This window comes from Aethalodelphis obliquidens, unplaced genomic scaffold (assembly GCF_003676395.1).
Source record: "Aethalodelphis obliquidens isolate GAN/ISIS:26980383/991018 unplaced genomic scaffold, ASM367639v1 scaffold53, whole genome shotgun sequence".
Lineage (NCBI taxonomy): Eukaryota > Metazoa > Chordata > Mammalia > Artiodactyla > Delphinidae > Aethalodelphis > Aethalodelphis obliquidens.
Window position 1 is genome coordinate 4,434,471 of NW_020837997.1, and position 21,047 is coordinate 4,455,517.

Sequence of the window (21,047 nt, forward strand, 5' to 3'; positions counted from 1 at the left end):
TCTGCAATTTTTTGAGGAATTGCCTTTTTCTTTTCATACCATCAATACAATTTTATATTCCAAGCAATATCACACAAGAATTCCAAAGGATATTTCCACTTTCCTGATAGTTTCCTTTGAGGCACAAAATTATTAATTGTCCATATTACCTAAAAGAATGAAATTAGATCACTCCCTAGCACCATACATAAAAAAAAACTCAAAATGGATTAAAGACCTAAAGGTAAGGCCGGATACTATAAAACTCATAGGCAGAACACTTTTTGACATAAATCCCAGCAAGATCTCTTTTGATCCACCTCCTAGAGTAATGAAAATGAAAACAAAAATAAACAAATGGGATCTAGTTAAACTTAAAAGTTTTGCACAGCAAAGGAAACCATAAACAAACACAAAATATAACCCTCAGAATGGGAGAAAAGATTAGCAAATGAAGCAACCAACAAGGGATTAATCTCCCAAATATACAAACAGCACATATAGCTCAATATCAAAAAAACAAACAACTCAATCAAAAAATGGGAGGAAGATCTAAATAGACATTTCTCCAAAGAAGACATACAGTTGGCCAAAAAGCACATGAAAAGATGCTCAACATCACTAATTATTAGAGAAATGCAAATTAAAACTACGAGGAGGTATCACCTCACATGGGTCAGAATGCCCATCATCAAAAAATCTACAAACAGTAAATGCTGGAGAGGGTGTGGAGAGAAGGGAACACCCCCTACACTGTTGGTGAGAATGTAAATTGATACAGCCACTATGGAGAACAGTATGGAAGTTCCTTAAAAATCTAAAAATAGAACTACCATATGACCCAGCAATTCCACTCCTAGGCATATATCCAGAGAAAACCATAGTTTGAAAGGATACATGCACCCCAATGTTCATTGCAGCATTATTTACATTTATAATAGCCAGGACTTGGAAGAAACCTAAATGTCCATCAACAGAGGAATGGATAAAGAAGATATGGTACATAAATACAGTGGAATATTACTCAGCCATACAAAAGAACAAAATAATGCCATTTGCAGCGACATGGATGGACTTGGAGATTGTTGTGCTTAGTGCTGTGGATCAGACAGAGAAGGTTGGATGTCATGTGATGTTGCTTATATATGGAGTTTAGAAAGGGGGTGCAAATGAACTTGTTTGCAGGGCAGAGGTAGAGTCGAGGATGTAGAAAGCAAACTTATGGTTACCAGGGGATAAATAGGGAGGGATAAATTGAGAGGTTGGGATTGACGTGTACACACTACTATATGTAGAATGGATAACTGATGGGGACCTGCTGTGTAGTGCAGGGAACTCTACTCAGTCCTCTGTCATGGCCTATATAGGAGGGGAATCTAAGAAAAGAGTTGGTGTATGTATACGTGTGGCTGATTCACCTTGCTGTGCACCTGAGGCTACTACAGCATTGTGGATCAGCTATAGTCCAATAAAAATTAGTAATTAATTTATTTATTTATAAAATTTCCTACCAGTGTAAAACGTACACCTGAGAAGTTAATGAACACACATCATAGCCTGTGGTTTAACTGAGATTTGTCCTGGCACCCAGCTAGGCTGACTGATTCAAATTTCCTACCAGAGCCAAGTGCTCTGGGATTCTTTAGCTTAAGTACCTAATAAGTGGGAATGGGGCAGGGATTGGTGGAAGGCTCAGCGCTGTCAAGGACGAAAGATGAAAATGGAGTCAACCCCTTTATTATAGATGGTGAATTCACATTTAAGTGTCTGCGTTTCTTAACAAGAAGCACAGTTCCGTGCCTGGCCACACAGACTTACACCAAGCCCTTGACCCCTGGAGGACATAAGACCCTCTTGTTCCAGGCAGGACTGACCTGGGCCATCCTCTTATCTGTACTTGCTGCATCTTGAAACAGAATCAGGAATCTCAGTGCAGGAGGAGCTGCGGAAGACAACGGAGACAATCCCAGGCCAGGAAATGTTGTTTTACCAAGCAAACGTGCCAGGCGGGGACAGGTCCCATCCCACCTCCCACAGGTGGGAGGCATTAGGGGGCGGGGTATTGAGTCTGTCCAACCAGGCGGCCGCTGAGGCAGGTGGGCGGAGCGGTCCCCCACTCAGACGTGGACTTCCTTACCTTCTACAGCAGAGGGATCGCGCATCTTTTCCGGTTCACTAACCTGTTAACTCTCACGTACCTTCTGTTGCCCTGTGTTCTGCACTAGTCCTTGGAGTCGTTAAGAGGGACTCAGACCCAGGAAACCTCGAAATGGTGAGTGTGCTGAGCCGGACTGTGGACGCTGCGAAGGGACTGGTCGCAACCGGCCGAAACCGGCCATCTTTTTTGACCCGGTCACTTCGCGGTCAACTCCGGAGTCTGCGGATACGCGGGGGTCTGGGGCGCTGCTCGGACCTCAGTCCCCTCCGGGCCTCAGTGGCGGGGTTGGCCCGGCAGCTCGGGCCCCGGGCGTCCTGTTCGGTCACTTCGCTGAAGGAACTTTGGCCCCGGAGCCTCACCCGGCTGCTCTGCAGCCCCTCTTCTTCCCCCAGATTGTGTGGTGACCTCAGGCACGGCCTTCAGGTGACAATTGGGACTCGTTCTCCAGGGTTCGGTCGTGGGATTAGCTGTGGTCTGAGGGGTCTCAGCCTTTCCTTTCTGCCCCAGGGGGCACCCGTTTTGATAGGGATAGAATAGGATAGTTACACTGGTAGTTGTAGAAGTCCCAGTAGGGGATTGTAAATAGAGAGGGAAACTTAGGGAACTTTGGGAGACCACTGTAACTTATTGATCGCTCAAGAAAGCTATCGAAAATGTTGTGGAACCAATCAGGCCTCCTTAAGTATAAAGCCATAAATAAAAGCATGAGATATGCCCCAGATCATTAAGTGAAAGAAAAAATGAGGCCTGCATTCTGCTGGTCGAGTTCAGCAAGGTAATGATCCTTAACACCAAGGACAGGAATTTTAAGAGAAATGTGACATTCCAAAGTAGGAGACCCTCATTATATGGAGACTTGAGATGAAACCACATACTTTAGTGTTTGTTACCACCTTTCTCCTGATTTGAATAAGCTCTACGACAGTCCTAGTTTGACCTCATAGGGTCAGACACTCTCCTATGCCATAGGAAGGAGGAGCTAGTGACCTAAGCCTGACATCTACTCGAAGAATGAGGAACAAGGCAGTCTTTTTCCCCTTCCCCACTTTCCTTTGACTATAAAAATATAGCCCACTTAATCCTCAGGGCAGAGCCCCCCTGCCTGCTTGCGTCTCTTGCAAGCGTCCTGTATTAATAAATCTACATCTTGCCTATCTCTTTGCCTCTTGCTGAATTCCTTCTGCACTGTGACACAAAGAACCCGAGCCTCAGTAAGTCCAACACCAGGTGAGTGATTCTAATTAAAAGACCATAGGTTCAAGTCCCAATCTGGGTTTAGGCAGGGTTCGAGTCCCGGCACGTGGGTTCAAGTCCCATCTGACTTACACGGTTTCATTTTTTCTCTGAGTTTTCCAAATGTTTGGGAAGCAGAATTTCAAAAACCTTAGCCCCCCAGAGGAGCTCTTTGTAGGGCTGGCGATAAATCATTAAATTTCCAGATCGCTTCCCTCATTCCCAAAGTCAGTTTCACCTCTCCGATTCAAATTACCTATCATCTATTCGTCTCCGCAGTGCAATTCAAACAAATATTTTAATTGTTTATGCTATTTCCGTAGTGAGGTGGATGGTATTATTTTGGGGCGGGGGGTGGTCTGTGGATATTTTACAAGAGCAGAAGCCGACAATGACCACTTGGTAGTGGGTTGTATGAAGTCCTTTCTTCTGATTTTTTACTGGAAAGAGATATCCTATAGGAAGTCCTTTCGTGGAGGTTTTTTTTGAACTTTTATGGACGATCTACCCTGCCCATCCCTAGGTTAGTCCCCTTCAAAAGATTTACTCACTTATTTAAGTTTCTTTCTTCAATAGTGTAAAATAGAGCTTCAAAGTCCATATAAAATATTTCCAAAGAGGTAAGAGAGGTGAATTTCAGGGGGAAAAAAATTCCAGTATTACATTCCATTTGTTAAGAATTTTTTGCTTTTATTCAATCCCTGAGGAAGTGTGGTTAAATTTTTGTGGCCTCTCCTTTACTTTTGGTGGATTTCAAATAAAGTTCCAAGATTTAGACTTGTAGAGGAGAAGTATTCAAGCGTGATTAATTATGTAGTAAATGAAATTGCCTTGGAAGTAATTGACTGACATTTTTTTCTGAAAAGGAATAGATATTTGGGGTTTCCTGGTGAACTAGTAGAAGTGGCTTATAATTTTCTTCTCTCATTTCCACATAAACACTGGATTTGAGTGATTTTGCTGAATTGTTCAAACAGGGTTTGTGTATTTAAAGTATCAGTGGTGGTGGAGAGCACCTGTAGTTGGGAGCAGAGCCTGAGGTCAATGTCTTCAGGCCAAGGCCCCGTTTGAGCCTGCGAGGGGAAGTACTTGAAGGCCCTCCTATACTTGGAATCATATAGTATATAGCTCTGCCAGATTGGCTTCTTTCCGGTAGCAATATACTTTTGAGCTTTGCTTCACGTGTTTTCATAGCTTGATACTTTATTCCTTTTTATTAGTGAACACTGTTTCATCATATGGATATACCACTGATTATTTGACTCTTGCAAGATATCTTGCTTACCTGTTGACTCATGCCAGTTATGAATAAAGCCCCTACAGGTATTTGTGTATGAGTTTTGTGTGAATATAAGAGTTGATCTCATTTGGACAAATAACAAGGAGTGTGATTGCTGGGTCTTAATATACATACTAAGTATATTTTGTTTTGAAAGAGAGCTCCTGTCTTCCTTTGTAGGGGTACCAAGTTCCATTCCCCCCAGCAATGAATGAGAATTACCTTCACATCTATTTCGTGTTTTGCATTTTAGTTATTAAATAGGTGTGTAGTGATAGCTCGTTTTATTTGCAATTTCCCACTGACATTTGACATTGAGCATGTTTTCATATTTCCTGTTTCCCTTCTATATATCTTTTTTTGGGAGCTGTTTGTTCAGATCTTTTGCCCATTTTCAATTGGATTATTTATCTTCTTACTGTTGAGTTTTAATAGTTCCTGGATATTTTGAATACCAGTTATTTATCACATAAGTGTTTTGCAAATATTAATATTTTTTCATATCCTGTGACTTGGCTTTTCATTCCCTTAACACTGCCTTTCTGAGAGGAGACGTTTTTTATTTTAATGAAGTGAAATTATCCTTTTTTTCTTTTACAGACCTTGTGTTTGTTGTTATATTTGAAAATTCATCACCAAACCCAAAGTGACCTAGATTTCCTTCCATGATATTTTCGAGGAGTTTATTACTTTTGCATTTTACATTTAGATCTGTGATGTGTTTTGAGGCTTTTTTTGTAAAACGTGTAAGTCCTATGTTTACATTTGCTTTGTTTGTGTGTGTGTTTCTTTGTGAATATCCATTATTTACAGCACTATTTGTTTAAAAGATTTTCCTTTCATTTGAATTGCCTTTCCTTTGTCCAAGTTCAGTGTGGGTCTACAGGAAAACAGTTGATTATCTTTCAATCTTGAGATATGTCTCCTATTTTTTAAATAAATTTATTTATGTTATTTATTTATTTGGCTGCTTTGGGTTTTCGTTGCTGCGCGTGGGCTTCTCCCTAGTTGTGGCGAACGGGGGCTACTCTTCGTTGCGGTGAGTGGTCTTCTCATTGCGGTGACTTCTCTTGTTGTGGAGCACGGGCTCTAGACGTGCAGGTTTCAGTAGTTGTGGCATGTTGGCTCAGTAGTTGTGGCTCACAGGCTCTAGAGCGCAGGCTCAGTAGTTGTGGCACATGGGCTTAGCTGCTCCAGGACATGTGGGATCTTCCCAGACCTGGGCTCAAACCCATGTCCCCTGCATTGGCAGGTACCTTCTTAACCACTGCGCCACCAGGGAAGCCCAGGATATGCCCTCTTAATTCCAAGAGTTATCTGTTGTTGGAGAATCTTTAAGATGTTTCACAGAGATAATTATGTCCTAGAGACCAAATATTTGAATTTACCTACAGGATACATGAATATGTTCTTTTTCAGGAAGTAGAAGTTCCCTCTATTGATTGATTGTGATTAAAAATGGATGCTGTATTTTACCAAATCCTTTGAAATTTTCATTTCCCCCTTTGTTCTTTTCTGATATTTCCTTTTACCCTCTGTCTTCCCTTATAGGCATATTGATTAGATGTTTATCAGTGTTATTAATCTTGTCAAAGAACTAGCTTAAAAGTTTTTTTCTCCTTCAATTACCCACAATTACATTAATTTCCTTTCTGATTTTTATAACTTTATTTTGTGATTATATCGTCTTCTCTTTATTGTTTCTTTTTTTTGTGGTACGCGGGCCTCTCACTGTTGTGGCCTCTCCCATTGTGGAGCACAGGCTCTGGACGCGCAGGCTCAGTGGCCATGGCTCACGGGCCCAGCCACTCCACGGCATGTGGGATCTTCCCAGACCGGGGCACGAACCCATGTCCCCTGCATCGGCAGGCGGACTCTCAACCACTGCGCCACCAGGGAAGCCCTCTTTATTGTTTCTTAAGGTAGATGCTTGTGTTGTTGTTTACAGACCTTTGTTTTTTCCCAGTTGATGATGACATAAATTTCTCTGTAGGCACTTCTTTTGCTACATGCCACAATTTAGCTCAAAACAAATCTTAATTTCTCTTGAGACTTCTTCTTTGATCCCATGTATTACTTAGAAATATGTTGTTGAACCTCTGTGTGTTAAGGGTTTTTCCAAATCTCTTGCTTGTATTGATTGCTAGATGAATGCCTTTGAGTTCTAGGAGCATGGTTTGTATGATTTTTCTTCTTTCAGATTTGTTAAGGTATGCTTTATGTCCCAGAAAGTGTTCGGTCTGGTTGAATGTTTCATATGAATTTTAGAAGAATGTGTATTCAGCTCTTGTTGCATGAAGTGTTCTTTAGATTACAATTACATTTAGTTATTTCATAGTATTCTTCAAAGCAAGTCTGTCCTTCCTGATTTTCTGCCTGCTGTATATACAGCTTATGATAAGGGGGTGTTGATGTATGACTATAATAATGGATTTATGTATTCCTCCCTGCATTCTTCACGTCTTGCCTTATGTATTTTGCCGCTTTGTTGCTATGTATGTACACATGAAGGATTGTTATGCCTTCTTGCAGAATGGACCTTTTTGTCATTATGTAAAGTCCTTTCTACCCCTGAGATTTCCTTGGTCTGAAATCTGCATTCTCTAAAGTTCATATACGAGTGCCAGCATTCTTTTGGTTAGTTTTGGCATGGTGTATTTATCTCCATTGCTTTATTTCTCATCTACCAGTGCCTTCATATTTAAAATGAGTTTTTGGTAGACTACATATAATTGTAATTTTAAAAATCACATATTACGATATCAGAAAGGGAAAGTAAAAAAAAACAGTATGCACCGAAAAAAATAAAATACTTTGGAACAAACCTGACCAAGGAGGTGAAAGAGATATGTTGAGCACCATAAAACATTGATAAAGGAAATTGAACTGAATCAAAAAATGGAAAGCTGGGCTTCCCTGGTGGCACAATGGTTAAGAATCCACCAGCCGATGCAGGAGACATGGGTTCGAGCCCTGGTCCGGGAAGATCCCACATGCCGTGGAGCAGCTTAGTCCATGTGCCACAACTACTGAGCCTGCACTCTAGAGCCTGCGCGCCTAGAGCCCGTGCTCCACAACAAGAGAAGCAACCGCACTGAGAAGCCTGCACACCACAAGAAAGAGTAGCCCCCGCTCGACACAACTAAAGAAAGCTCGCGTGCAGCAATGAAGACCCAATACAGCCAAAAATAAATAAATAAGTTTATTTAAAAAAAAATGGAAAGCTAACCCATACTCTTGGATTGGAGGAATTATTTTTGTTAAAATGGCCATAGTACCCAAAGTAATCTACAGATTTAATGTGATCCCTATCAAATTACTCATAACATTTTTCACAGAACTAGAACAAATAATCCTAAAAGATATATGGAACTGTAAAAGACCCAGAATTGCCAAAGCAGTTCTGAGGAAAAAAGAAAAAAGCTAAAGGCATAACCCTCCCAGATTTCAGACAATAATACAAAGTTAAAGTTGTCAAAACAGTGTGATACTGCCACAAAACCAGAAATATAGACTCAATGGAACAGAATAGAGAGGCCAGAAATAGACCCACACACCAATGGTCAATTAATCTTTGACAAAAGAGACAAGAATATACAATGGGGAAAAGATGGTCTCTTCAGCAAGTGGTGTTGGGAAAGTTGGACTGCCTCATGTAAATCAATGAAGTTAGAACACACCCTCACACCATATACAAAAATATACTCAAAATGGCTTAAAGACTTAAATGTAAGACATGACATCATAAAATTCATAGAAGAGAACATAGACAGAACATTCTCTGATATAAATTATACCAATGTTTTCTCAGGTTGGTTTCTCAAGACAATAGAAATAAAAGTAAAAATAAACAAATGGGTCCCAAACAATGTATAAGCTTTTGTACAGCAAAGGAAACTATAAACAAAATGAAAACACAACCTACGTACTAGGAGAAAATATTTGTCAATGATGCCACCAACAGGGGCTTAATTTCTAAAATATACAAATAGCACATACTATCCAATAACAAAAACCAGACAACCCAATAAAAAATGGGCAGAAGACCTAAATAGACATATCTCCAAAGAAGACATACATATGGACAATAGGCACATGAAAAGTTGTTCAGCATTGCTAATTGTTAGAGAAATGCAAATCAAAACTGCAGTGAGGTGCCCACCTCACATTGGTCAGAATGGCCATCATTAAAAGTCTGCAAATAACAAATGCTAGAGAGGGTGTGGAGAAAACGGAGCCCTTTTGTACTGTTGGAAGCAATGTAGATTGGTGCATCTACTTTGGAAAACAGTATGGAGGTTCCCCAAAACACTAGAGTTGCCATATCATCCAGAAATCCCAGTCCTGGGTATATATCCAGAGAAAACTCTAATTCGAAATGATACAGGCACCCAAATGTTCATAGCAGCACTATTTACAGCAACCAAGACATGGAAACAACCTACATGTCCATTGGCAGATGAATGGATAAAGATGTAGTATATATATTCAGTGGAATACTACTCAGCCATTAAAGGTGAAATAATGCCATTTGCAGCAACATGGATAGATGTACAGATTATCATACTACATGAAGTAAGTCAGATGGAGAAAGAGAAATACCATATGATATCACTTATATGTGATATCTAAAATATGTCACAAATGAACTTATTTTCAAAACAAAAACAGACAGACATCAAAATGAAAGTTATGGTTACCAAAGGGGAAAGGGGGTGGGGGGAGATAAATTAGGAGTTTGGAATTAGCAGAAACAAGCTATTATATATAAAATAGATAAACAACAAGGTCCTATTGTATAGCACAAGGTACTGTAAAATCCTGTAGAAAACCTTAATGGAAAAGAATATGAAAAAGAATATGTATATATATGAATATATATATATATATATATATATATATATATATATATATCTGAATCACTTTTCTGTACACCAGAACCTAACACAACTTTGTAAATCATCTATACTTCAATAAAAGTGAATAAGTAAATCTGATATTACTGTAATTTTCTTTCATTTGTATTGAGACCATTGTTGATTGAAATGGTGACTAATATGGTTGGATTAATATCTAACACTTTTTACTCTTTCTATTTGTTGCCCTTATTTTTTCATTTGTCTTTTCTCTTTTTTCTACCTTCTCTGGATTTAACTGAGCATTTTGTCTGATTCTTCCTTTTTTCCATTCTTAACCTACACCTTTGTAAAGAACTTTTTTAGTGGTTGCCCTTGAGTTTTCAGTATACATTTAAAACTAACCCACATCAGTCTGCAACTTAACGCAGTACCTCTTCAGTGGTTGTTCAGGTACCTCATACCACACTATTCCCATTTCCCCTCCTCTGTCCCTATTGATATGGCTGTCATTTATTTCACTTATCCACAAGGTTATCATTATCAATGTCGTTCTTGCTAATATGATTTTAGACAAAGTATCATCTATTATAAAAGAAATATAAAAGATGTTTACCTTTATTTATTCCTCTTTTAATTCCCCCAAATAATTTACGTTCTTTCTGATGAATTTTAATGTCTTTCAAAGTTGGCATACTAATGACAAGTTCCATCAATTTTTGTCTCAAAATGGCCTTCTATTTTTTAAGGATAATTGTGCTTCCTAACAGAATTCTAGGACACTGTTTTTTTTTTTTAATTTCAAAACTTTAAATATTTCAATCCACTTAGTTCTTTCATATATACATATAATTATTATTATTGTTTTTTTTTTCCTGAAAAGAAGTCCAGTTTGATTCTAATCTTTATTTCTCTGTACCTAAAGTATACCTCTGGCTTCTTACAATATATATTCTCTTTGCCTTTGTTTTTCTCTCTACTTTAAATATAATATACTTTGGTCTCCATTTTAGGTGTTTTCATTTTTATTGTTCACTGAGCCTCATGGATCTATGGGTGTTGTCTATCATTAATATTAGGAACATCTCAGTGGTCGTTACTTATTTCTGTCTCTCTTTTCCTTCAATTATTTTCATTATATGTATCTTAAATCTTCTGTTAAAGAAGGTCATGCCAGAGTTCATGGATACTGTGTTCTATCTTTTTTGATCCTTTTTGTCTTTGTGTTAGACTACATGAAACAGTTTTTTTGAGTACTGGCCTTAAGAACAGAATCTTTGGGGCATATTTAAAAAATGTCTTTCTGGGCTTCCCTGGTGGCACAGTGGTTGAGAGTCTGCCTGCCGATGCAGGGGACGCGGGTTTGTGCCCTGGTCCGGGAGGATCCCTCATGCTGCGGAGCGGCTGGGCCCGTGAGCCATGGATGCTGAGCCTGTGCGTCCGGAGCCTGTGCTCTGCAACGGGAGAGGCCACAACAGTGAGAGGCCCGCGTACTGCAAAAAAAAAAAAAAAAAAAAGTCTTTCTTTTCTCTTTCCCAGTTTTAGGGCACCAGTTTACCCTTTGAAGTCAGTGCTCTCATGGCTCTGGGAGGACTTGTTTATTTCAAGCTTTTTCATTCTCTTCTTGTGAGATGGAGAATCACAACTTCTAATTTCATAAATCCCAGACTAGATTTTCACTTAGCAGTTGCAATACTGGCTGCTTGGAAAACTCCTGTTCCTGAAATAGCAGGATGGAGACTTTATGTTCTTTTGGAGGAAGCCAATGATGAAACCCTTACATAATTTATAATCATGGGAAAATTCACCATCAAAGTGTTATGGACTTTGGTGAGCTCCCTTGTAAACTGTAGCTCTTAACATGTTCCTTGAGGGCAGTAAGACCCAGAGTATACTGTTATGGTGTGAAGAGAAAGAGTTTTTGGGGCATGTAATTGCACTGTGTGTTCTAGAATTTGGCTGGAAGCGCCTTGAGGCACCTGAGTATAGGGATTTTGTGATCTAACATATTAATGCTTCTTCCACATGTCCGAGCTCTAAATTTGAAGTAACTTTCTACCTGTATCAAATTATATGTAGAGAGGAAGGAAAAACAGAGTCTATGCTAATCATTATACAACTTAAAAGCAGTGCATCTGCAGAAGAATATTTATATTCAGGCAATTGTGTGTGATTGTGATTTCTTCTAAAGGCCTGGAGGACTTTGGGACAGTGTGGCCAGCTGGGCTTTGTTAAAAGTTTGATTTCTACAGGTCACCTGGCCTCTGATGATAGGTGATAGGTTTAGAAAAAAGCTTCCAGTTCTTCACTGTATGTCTATTTATTAAAACCTCATGCAATCTTGATCCTCTGCCTCATGGAGTACTGTAACTTGTGGATCATAAGAAGAAGATGAAAGAATTTTTTCAGCAGAAATCGTTGTTCTTAAAATGACGTTTCTTTCATTTGTAAAGTATTTCTCATTCTCTGGGCTCTGCCATTATTGTGATATAAGCGATACTGTGACCACAGAAGTTATGTGTAAATAATTTCCATTTGTTCATGATGCTGTTAAATTATTGAGGAAGTATGGAGAATAAGTTTATCATGATCAAGTCATAGAATAACTCTTTGTAAACAACAGAATTGTATGTAACCTTCCTATAAATCAAGTGTGGGTGTCTAGTTCTGTCAGTCTCATGCATCTCAGTGTGCTCCTATTTTGGGTGTTTTAGGACTCATTGGCCTTTGAGGATGTGGCTGTGAATTTCACCCTGGAGGAGTGGGTTTTACTGGATTCCTCACAGAGGAAACTCTACAGAGATGTGATGCAGGAAAACTTCCAGAACCTGGTCTCAGTAGGTAAGAATGAAAAATTCCCTCCCTTTGTCAATTAGAGAACAAGTGTTTCTTACTTGTCAATATTGTTCAAAGTTGTGGAATGTGGAAAGGGAAAACTTTGGTAAAGAAACTAGGGGAGGTGGGGATCAAAGGGAAATCCCCAGCGGTGCAGTGGTTAGGACTCGGCACTTTCACCACTGCTGTGGCCTCAGTTCAGTCTCTAGTCAGGAAACTAAGATCCTGTAGGCCATACTGCACAGCACCCGCCCCCCCAAAATAAAGAGAAGAAGAAAGAAAGGAAACTAGACATAGTCAGAGCTCATCATGGGCCTAAAGTCCAATAATTTTTCTGTCATTTCTAGTACTTTGGGATCATTTTTCTGGTTCTGCATTTCAGAAACAAAACAGGAAGATCATGACATTGAATATCAGTACAAAAACCAGGGGAGAAAATTAAGGTGAGTCACACCCGCAATTCAAAGCATTATCTTGTGAGAATCATGGTATATTCTGAAAATTTTAAAGAAGTCAACAAAAACAAATAGCCCAGTCTTCAAATTTAGTTATTCTATTCTCAGAAAATTCTCAGAAAATGTCTCCGAAAAAGTATTTTCTTAAATGTGATATAAATGTTCTGTGTTTCCAATATAGTTCACGTGCAGTCAATAAACCCTATAGTTGAATATCACTTTTTAATAGAAGAGGTGAAGTCCTGTTGCAGAGCATTCAGTTTATTCAACTTCTAACAATTCACACAAGATAGAAAACCTATAAATCATAATAAATACAATAAATAAATGATTTCTTAATAAAGAAATCATTAATAATCTTCTCATTGTTTACAGAAGTTCTATGGTAGAGAGACTCTCTGAAAGTAAAGGCAGTAGTTTCTGTGGAGAAAACTTCACCCTTATTCCAACTCTCAATCTGAAGAAGAAAACTCCTGGTTTAAAACCATGGGAATGCAGTGCATGTGCAAAGGTCTTCATGCATCATTCATCCTTTAATAGACACATGAAATGTCACATTGAAAACAAACGAAGAGAGTATCAAAAGTACCATGAGAAGGTATATAAATGTAAAGAATGTGGGAAAGCATTCATTTCTCCTAGTTCTCTTAGAACACATGAAAGGAGTCACACTGGAGAGAAGCCCTATGAATGTGAACAATGTGGAAAAGTCTTTCGATATAAAAAATCCTTCCGACTACACAAAAGAACTCACACAGGAGAGAAACCCTATGAATGTAAGGAATGTGGGAAAGCCTTCATGTGGGAAACAACTTTTCGAAAACACATGGTAACTCACGCTGGGGATTTACCTTATAAATGTCAGAAATGTGAGAAAGCATTCATTTATCCCAGTTGTCTTCGAATGCATGAAAGCAGTCACAATGGAGAGAAACCCTATCAATGTAAACAATGTGGAAAAGCCTTTAAAAGTCCTGAAACTATTCAAATCCATGAAAGAATTCACAGGGGAGAGAAACTCTATGAATGTAAGCAGTGTGGTAAAGCCTTCAATCATTTCAGTTCCTTACAGCTACACAAAAGACATCACACAGGAGAGACACCATATGTGTGTAAAACATGTTCTAAAGTATTGAATACTGCCCGGTCTCTTCGAAATCATGAAAGAATCCACACTGGAGAAAAACCTTATGAATGTAAGGAATGTGGGAAAGCCTTCACATGGAAAATAACCCTTCAGAAACATATGATAACACACACTGGGGATGGACCTTATAAATGTAAAGAATGTGAGAGAGTATTCATTAATCCCAGTTCTCTTAAAACACATGAAAGGAGTCACACTGGAGAGAAACCATATCAATGTGAACAATGTGGTAAAAGTTATAGATATCTAGCAGTTTTGAAAATACATCGAAGGACCCATACTTGAGAAAAACCCTATGAATGTAAAAATGAAGGGAAAACCTTCACTTCTGCATATGTTCAAGTGCATGAAAGAATTCACACTGGACAGAAACCCTATCAATGACAGGAATGTGGAAAATCCTTCATTTGCCTCTCAGTCGTTCAAAGACCTGAGACTGCACACTGGACAGAAATCATATAAAATATGACGAATGTGGGAATAGCTTTTCTGATCTTTGTAGTTTATGAAACCATAAAAGGGTTTACTAGATAAAACCTTATTTGTAAACAGCCTGGGTTGTTGGTCGATATCATTACATGTAAAAACTCCCATGGAAAAGAAGTATAAATGTAAGTAACATGAGATAACTTGATGGAAAGTAATCTATGCCTAATGTTCCAAAAAACCTTCAATATGAAAGAGTTTTTAAAAATTTTATTTATTATTATTTTTTTTTGGCCAGGCTGTGCAGCATGTGGGGCATCTTAGTTCCCCAATCAGGGATCAAACCTGTGCCCCGTGCAATGGAAGTGCAGAGTCTTAACCACTGGACTGCCAGTGAAGTCCAGAAAGAGTTGTTTTAAAAGTTTATAGGACTTTCCTGGTGGTGCAGTGGTTAAGAATCTGCCTACCAATACAGGGTACATGGGTTCGAGCCCTAGTCCTGGAAGATCCCACATGCCACAGAGCAACTAAGCCCACGTGCCACAACTACTGAAGCCTATGTGCCTAGAGCCCATTCTCCACAACAAGGGAAGCCGCCACAATGAGAAGCCCGTGCACTGCAACGAAAAGCAGCCCCCGCTCACCACAACTAGAGAAAGCGCATGTACAGCAGCAAAGACCCAATGCAGCCAAACAAACAAACAAAAATTTATAAATATGTTGTGTTTACTCAGGATCTTTCTTCAAGTGTATCCTTCAATGGTGGATTTCTACTAATTTCACAAACGAATATTAATGTGAATTCATTCTGTAATTCGTCTTTCAACAATAGTACATAACGTTTAAACGTAGTGATTTTTCCTTTACTTGGATAGTTACTTTGTTCTATTTACTTCTGAAGCCTGTTGGATTCATGGATGAATTTAAGTGTATTTCTAGTATGCAGTGAGACTTAAATTTTTATAATGTTCTATTCATCCTCTGTTAACGGGCCATTGAAAAATGGCAGTTAGGTATTTGTTGGGATTTCCTAGTCGTTTTGTGTGGCAGTTCCTAGGTATATAATATATTATATATATTGTATCCTTTTTACTGAGAAAGATCCTTTTTGGTGGTGGTGTGTATAGGAGCCTTTTCCCATTTTCCATTCTATTAAACACTTGGAATAAATTTTATGTATGACTAATATGTCAAAGAGTATACTGTTATGTAAATTATGATTTTTCCTATTTGCTTTTTGTGTTTCCTTCTGACTGGTATTTGTTGAATAGACTGTGAGACTTGTGATAATACAGAAAATCTGGAGTTGGAGATATCTTGCCTATGAGTCATATTAGGACCTAGACTTTCCAGAATCTATCCCTTTTGTGGTTCCATGTTAGCATTCACCAACAGCTCACCTGTGTGCGATTTTAAAGCAGATGCGGAGAAGACATTCTTCAGATAGTGGATTCCCCACACTGGGAGAGAGGCAGATATGTAGGAGCTTCAAGACACCATCTCCCAGCTTATTTTCCAGATTCTGTGTCCTTGTAGTCAAGAGTGTCCTCAACACCATCAAAAAATGCTTGATTTCCATTTTTATAGACATGTAGGCTCCCCTGGTATCTTCACAGCTTACACATCAAAGATCCATCAGAGTTTGAATTTTTTCTGTAAGGCCTCTTGTGTCCACTTTGAAAGTTACTTCAGTATTTTATGGTTGGTAATAGTCTCTGATTACACTCCTCTCTGGATTATAGCTTTATAGTGTCTAATATGTGTAGGAAACACTTTATGTTGTTAATAATACTAGTAATACTAGTATGTGTTCCTGACTCACCACAACATTCACAAAGGTGCCACCAAAACGAATGACATGGGAGTTTGTTTCTCTACTGCATTGCACAGGGGCATTGGTCACCCATTGTTTCCATGTGAGAATAAGCACCTCCTTCTGTCAAGATGGCTATGGGTGTTTCCTGTTACTTGTAGCTGAATATAATCCCCCAACATGTTTTTTATTGTCTTTTATTTTACATGATTGAAACTGTTTGAATTTTTTGTGAAACAGTAGTTTTTGTAGTCTTTTCAAATATTTTACCAACTCTTTTTGAAGCTTTCATTAGCTAACAAATGTTACTTTTCATTTCCTCAAAGAATATATTAAAGTATCCTTTTTATGTATGAATATTCAGAAAAACCTTGTAGCTTTCTTCATTTAATCATTATGCAATGTAAGTTTTTAAAAAATATTACGTTGGCCAAAGGTTTGTTCGTTTTTTTCTGTAAGATGGTCTAGCAGAGCTTCCCTGGTGGCACAGTGGGTAAGAATCTGCCTGCCAATGCAGGGGACAGGGGTTCAATCCCTGGTCTGGGAAGATCCCACATGCCGTGGAGCAACTAAGTCCATGTACCACAACTACTGAGCTTGTGCTCTAGAGCCTGCAAGCCACAACTACTGAGCCCACATGCCTAGAGCTTGTGCTCTGCAACAAAAGAAGCCACTGCAATGAGAAGACCACGCACCACAACGAAGAGTAACCCCTGCTGGCTGCAACTAGAGAAAGCCTGCATGCAGCAACAAACACCTAATGCAGCCAAAAATAAATAAATTAAAAAAAAAATTTTTGTAATTAAAAATTGGTCTAGTAGCACTAAGTTGTCTTTAACTTCATTTGAAACAATTTTGTTAGATTGTATTGTGGCAGTTCTCATATCAGTAAGCATTTAAAAAAAATCAAAATTGGTGAATTTTTGTGTAGCCATTTTAATATTGGTGATGTAAGGAAAAAAGTAACATTTTTGGCATACTTTATTATTTCAAGAAAGGCAAAAACGCAACTGAAAAGCAAAACAAAATTGTGCAGTTTATGGAGAAGGTGCTGTGACTGACCAAACGTGTCAAAATTCATTTACCAAGTTTCATGCTAGAGATTTCTTGCTGGACGATGCTCCACATTGGGGTAGACCAGTTGAAGTTGATAGTGATCAAATGGAGACATTAATTGAGAGCAATCGACATTATACCACGTGGGAGATAGCCTACATACTCAAAATATCCAAATCAAGTGCTGAAAATCATTTGCACCAGCTTGGTTATGTCAATCGCTTTGATGTTTGAGTTCCACATAAGTTAAGCAAAAAACAACTTCTTGATGGTACTTCTGCGTGCAATTCTCTACTGAAATGTAATGAAAACGTTCCGTTTTTAAAACAAATTGGGACGGGTGATGAAAAGTGGATACTGTACAATAATGTGGAACAGAAAAAATCGTGGGGCAAGTGAAACAAGCCACCACAAACTACACCAAAGGCTGGTCTTCATCCAAAAAAGGTGATGTTGTGTATATGGGGGGATTGGAAGGGAGTCCTCTATTATGAGCTCCTTCTGGAAAACCAAACGATCAATTCCAACAAGTACTGCTCACAGTTAGACCAACTGAAAGCAGCACTCAACATAAAGCATCCGGAATTAGTCAACAGAAAATGCGTAATCTTCCATCAGGATGACGCAAGACCACATATTTCTTTGATGACCAGGCAAAAACTGTTACAGCTTGGCTGGGAAGTTCTGATTCATCTGCCGTATTCACCAGACATTGCACCTTCGGATTTCCATTTATTTTGGTCTTTACAAAATTCTCTTACCGGAAAAAATTTCAATTCCCTGGAAGACTGTAAAAGGCACCTTGAACAGTTCTTTACTCAAAAAGATAAAAAAGTTTTGGAAAGATGGAATTATGAAGTTGCCAGAAAAATGGCAGAAGGTAATGGAACAAAATGGTGAATATGCTGTTCAATAAAGTTTTTGGTGAAAATGAAAAATGTGTCTTTCATTTTTACTTAAAAACCAAAGGAACTTTTTGGCCAACCCAATATTTATTTATTTATTTTGCTGTGCTGGGTCTTAGTTGTGGCATGCAGGATCTTCGATCTTCATTGAGGCATGCTGGATCTTTGGTTGCAGTATGCGAACTCGTAGTTGCCACATCTCATAGTTCCCTGACCAGACAGAGAGAATGGACTTGAGGACACGGGGAGGGGGAAGGGTAAGCTGAGACGAAGTGAGAGAGTGACATTGACATATATACACTACCAAATATAAAATAAATAGCTAGTGGGAAGCAGCCGCATAGTACAGGGAGGTCAGCTTGGTGCTCTGTGACCACGTAGAGGCGTGGGATACAAAGGGTGGGAGGGAGACGCAAGAGGGAGGGGATATGGAGATATATGTATATGTATAGCTGATTCACATTGTTATATAGCAGCAACTAACACAAAATGTAAAGCAATTATACCTCAATAAATATGTTAATTAAAAAAAACCCTGAGAAACACTTTGACCCATATCATTACATGTGAAAACTCCCATGGAAAAGAAGTATAAATAGTAGTAACATGAGATAAGTAGATAGAAAGTACTCCGTGCCTAATGTTCCAGAAAACCTTCAATATGAAAGAGTTGTTTTAAAAGTTTATATTTTGTTTTTACTAAGGGTATTTCTTCATGTGTATCCTTGAACGATGGATTTATACTAATTTCAGAAATGAATATTAATGTGAGTTAATTCCATAAGTTGTCTTTCAACAATAATACATAAGGTTCAGAGGTACTTATTTTTCCTTTAATCAGACAATGATTTTTTTCTCTTTACATTTGAAGCCTGTTGGATCCATGGGTGAATTTACGTGTATTTCTAATATGCAATTAGGCTTAAATTTTTATAATATTCTATTCATTCTCTGTTAATGGGACATTGAAAAATGGCAGTTTGGTATTTGTTGGAATTTTCCTAGTAGTATTGTGTGGCAGTTCCTGGATATTCATAATCCATTATATATGTTTCACCCTTTTTAGAAATATTTATTTATTTATTTTTGGCTGCGTTGGGTCTTTGTTGCTGCACGTGGGCTTTCTCTAGTTGTGGCGAGTGGGGGCTACTCTTCATTGAGGTGCGCAGGCTTCTCGTCGCAGTGGCTTCTCTTTGTTGCAGAGCATGGGCTCTAGGCACGTGGGCTTCAGTAGTTGTGGCTCGCGGGCTCTAGAGCGCAGGCTCAGTAGTTGTGGCGCACGGGCTTAGTTGCTCTGCGGCATATGGGATCTTTCCAGACCAGGGCTCGAACCTGTGCTCCCTGCTTTGGCAGGCGGATTCTTAACTGCTGCACCAGCTGCACCACCAGGGAAATCCCTATTTCACCCTTTTTACTGAGAAAGATCCTTTTTTGTGGTGGTGCGTATAGGAGCCTTTTTCCATTCCATTCTATTGAACACTTGGAATAAATTTGATGTATGGCTAGGATGTCAAAGAGCATGCTGTTATGTAAATTAAGATTTTTCCTATTTGCTTTTTGTGTTTCCTTCTCACTTGTATTAGTTGAATAGACTATGAGGCTTGTGATAATACAAAAAATCTGGAGTTGGAGATATCTTGCCTGTGAGTAATATTAAGACCTAATCTTTCCAGAATCCATCCTCTTTTTGGTTCCATATCAGCATTCACCAATAATTCACCTGTGTGATTTTAAAGCAGGTGCAAAGAAGACATTCTTTAGATATTGGAGTTCCCAGACTGGGAGAGAGGCAGACACATAGGAGCTTCAATGACACCATCTTCCAGCTTATTTTCCAGATTCTGTGTCTTTATAGTCAAGAGTATCGTCAACACCACCAACAAGTGTTTGATTACCATTTTTATAGATGTGTAGTTTCCCTTGATGTCTCACACCTTCCACATAAAAGATCCATCAGAGTTTGAATTTTTTATGTAAGTCTTCTTATATCCACCATGAAAGTATTTCAGTGTTTTATGGTTGGGAATAATCTCTGATTCCACTCTTCTCTGAATTATATCTTTATAATGTCTAATTTGTGTTGAAAACAGTTTATGCTGTTAACAGTGCTAGTGAGTATGTGTTCCTGACTCACCACGGCATTCACAATGGTGCCGCCAGAAAGAATGACATGGGAGTTTGTTTCTCTGCTTCATTGTGCAGTGGCTTCCTTGACCCATTGTTTCCATGTGAGAATAAGCACCTTCCTTCTGTCAGGATGGCTATGCATGTTTCGTATTACATTTAGCTCAATATAATGCCTCAATGTGTTTACTTCATTGTATGTGATTAAAACTATTCTATTCAGAATGATTATAGACAAACAACAAGGTCCCAGTGTATAGCACAGGGAACTGTATTCAGTATCCTTTAATAAACTATAATGGAAAAAATACTAAAAGGAATATCTATGTGTATAACTGAATCACTTTGCTGTACAGCAGAAGTTAACACAAAATTGTAAAGCAACTATACTTCAATTAAAAAAAATGATTACAAACCCTATACGACTGTGGTGTATAATAGTAACAGTGTGCTTGAGAGGACTTCTTATAGCATTTTCACTTGTGTTAGAGGATTTGATTACTATACAAGATAGCAAGACATTTTTCTTTATTGAATGCTTTCAGGCAGTTTATTTTATCATTGGTGTTCATAATCATTTTCCTGAAGGCAAAAACAGTGTTGTGGAGATAAACTTAATTAGTAAGAAGCTTCGTTCAATTATATTAGTAAGAAGAGGGGACTATTGGTCATTTTTATGGTTTTGCATTTTATCTTTTATCATTGTTAGAGATAGGGTTATAAAATACATAAATTCACTTCTTAGTATACTAGGTAATATTTTTGAAATCATTTTAATGAC

At 38.5% G+C, this 21,047-nt stretch overlaps 1 protein-coding gene across 1 annotated transcript; it reads left to right on the forward strand.

Moving 5' to 3' along the window:
* The first annotated feature begins 1,753 nt into the window (after positions 1 to 1,753).
* On the forward strand, positions 1,754 to 14,700 carry LOC113608483 (zinc finger protein 709-like). The gene is made up of 4 exons (XM_027084854.1): positions 1,754 to 2,251; positions 12,220 to 12,346; positions 12,723 to 12,783; positions 13,171 to 14,700. Exons 1-4 carry the CDS (start codon positions 2,249 to 2,251, stop codon positions 14,225 to 14,227), a joined length of 1,248 nt encoding a protein of 415 aa, XP_026940655.1. The 5' UTR covers positions 1,754 to 2,248; the 3' UTR covers positions 14,228 to 14,700.
* The last annotated feature ends 6,347 nt before the right edge of the window (positions 14,701 to 21,047 follow it).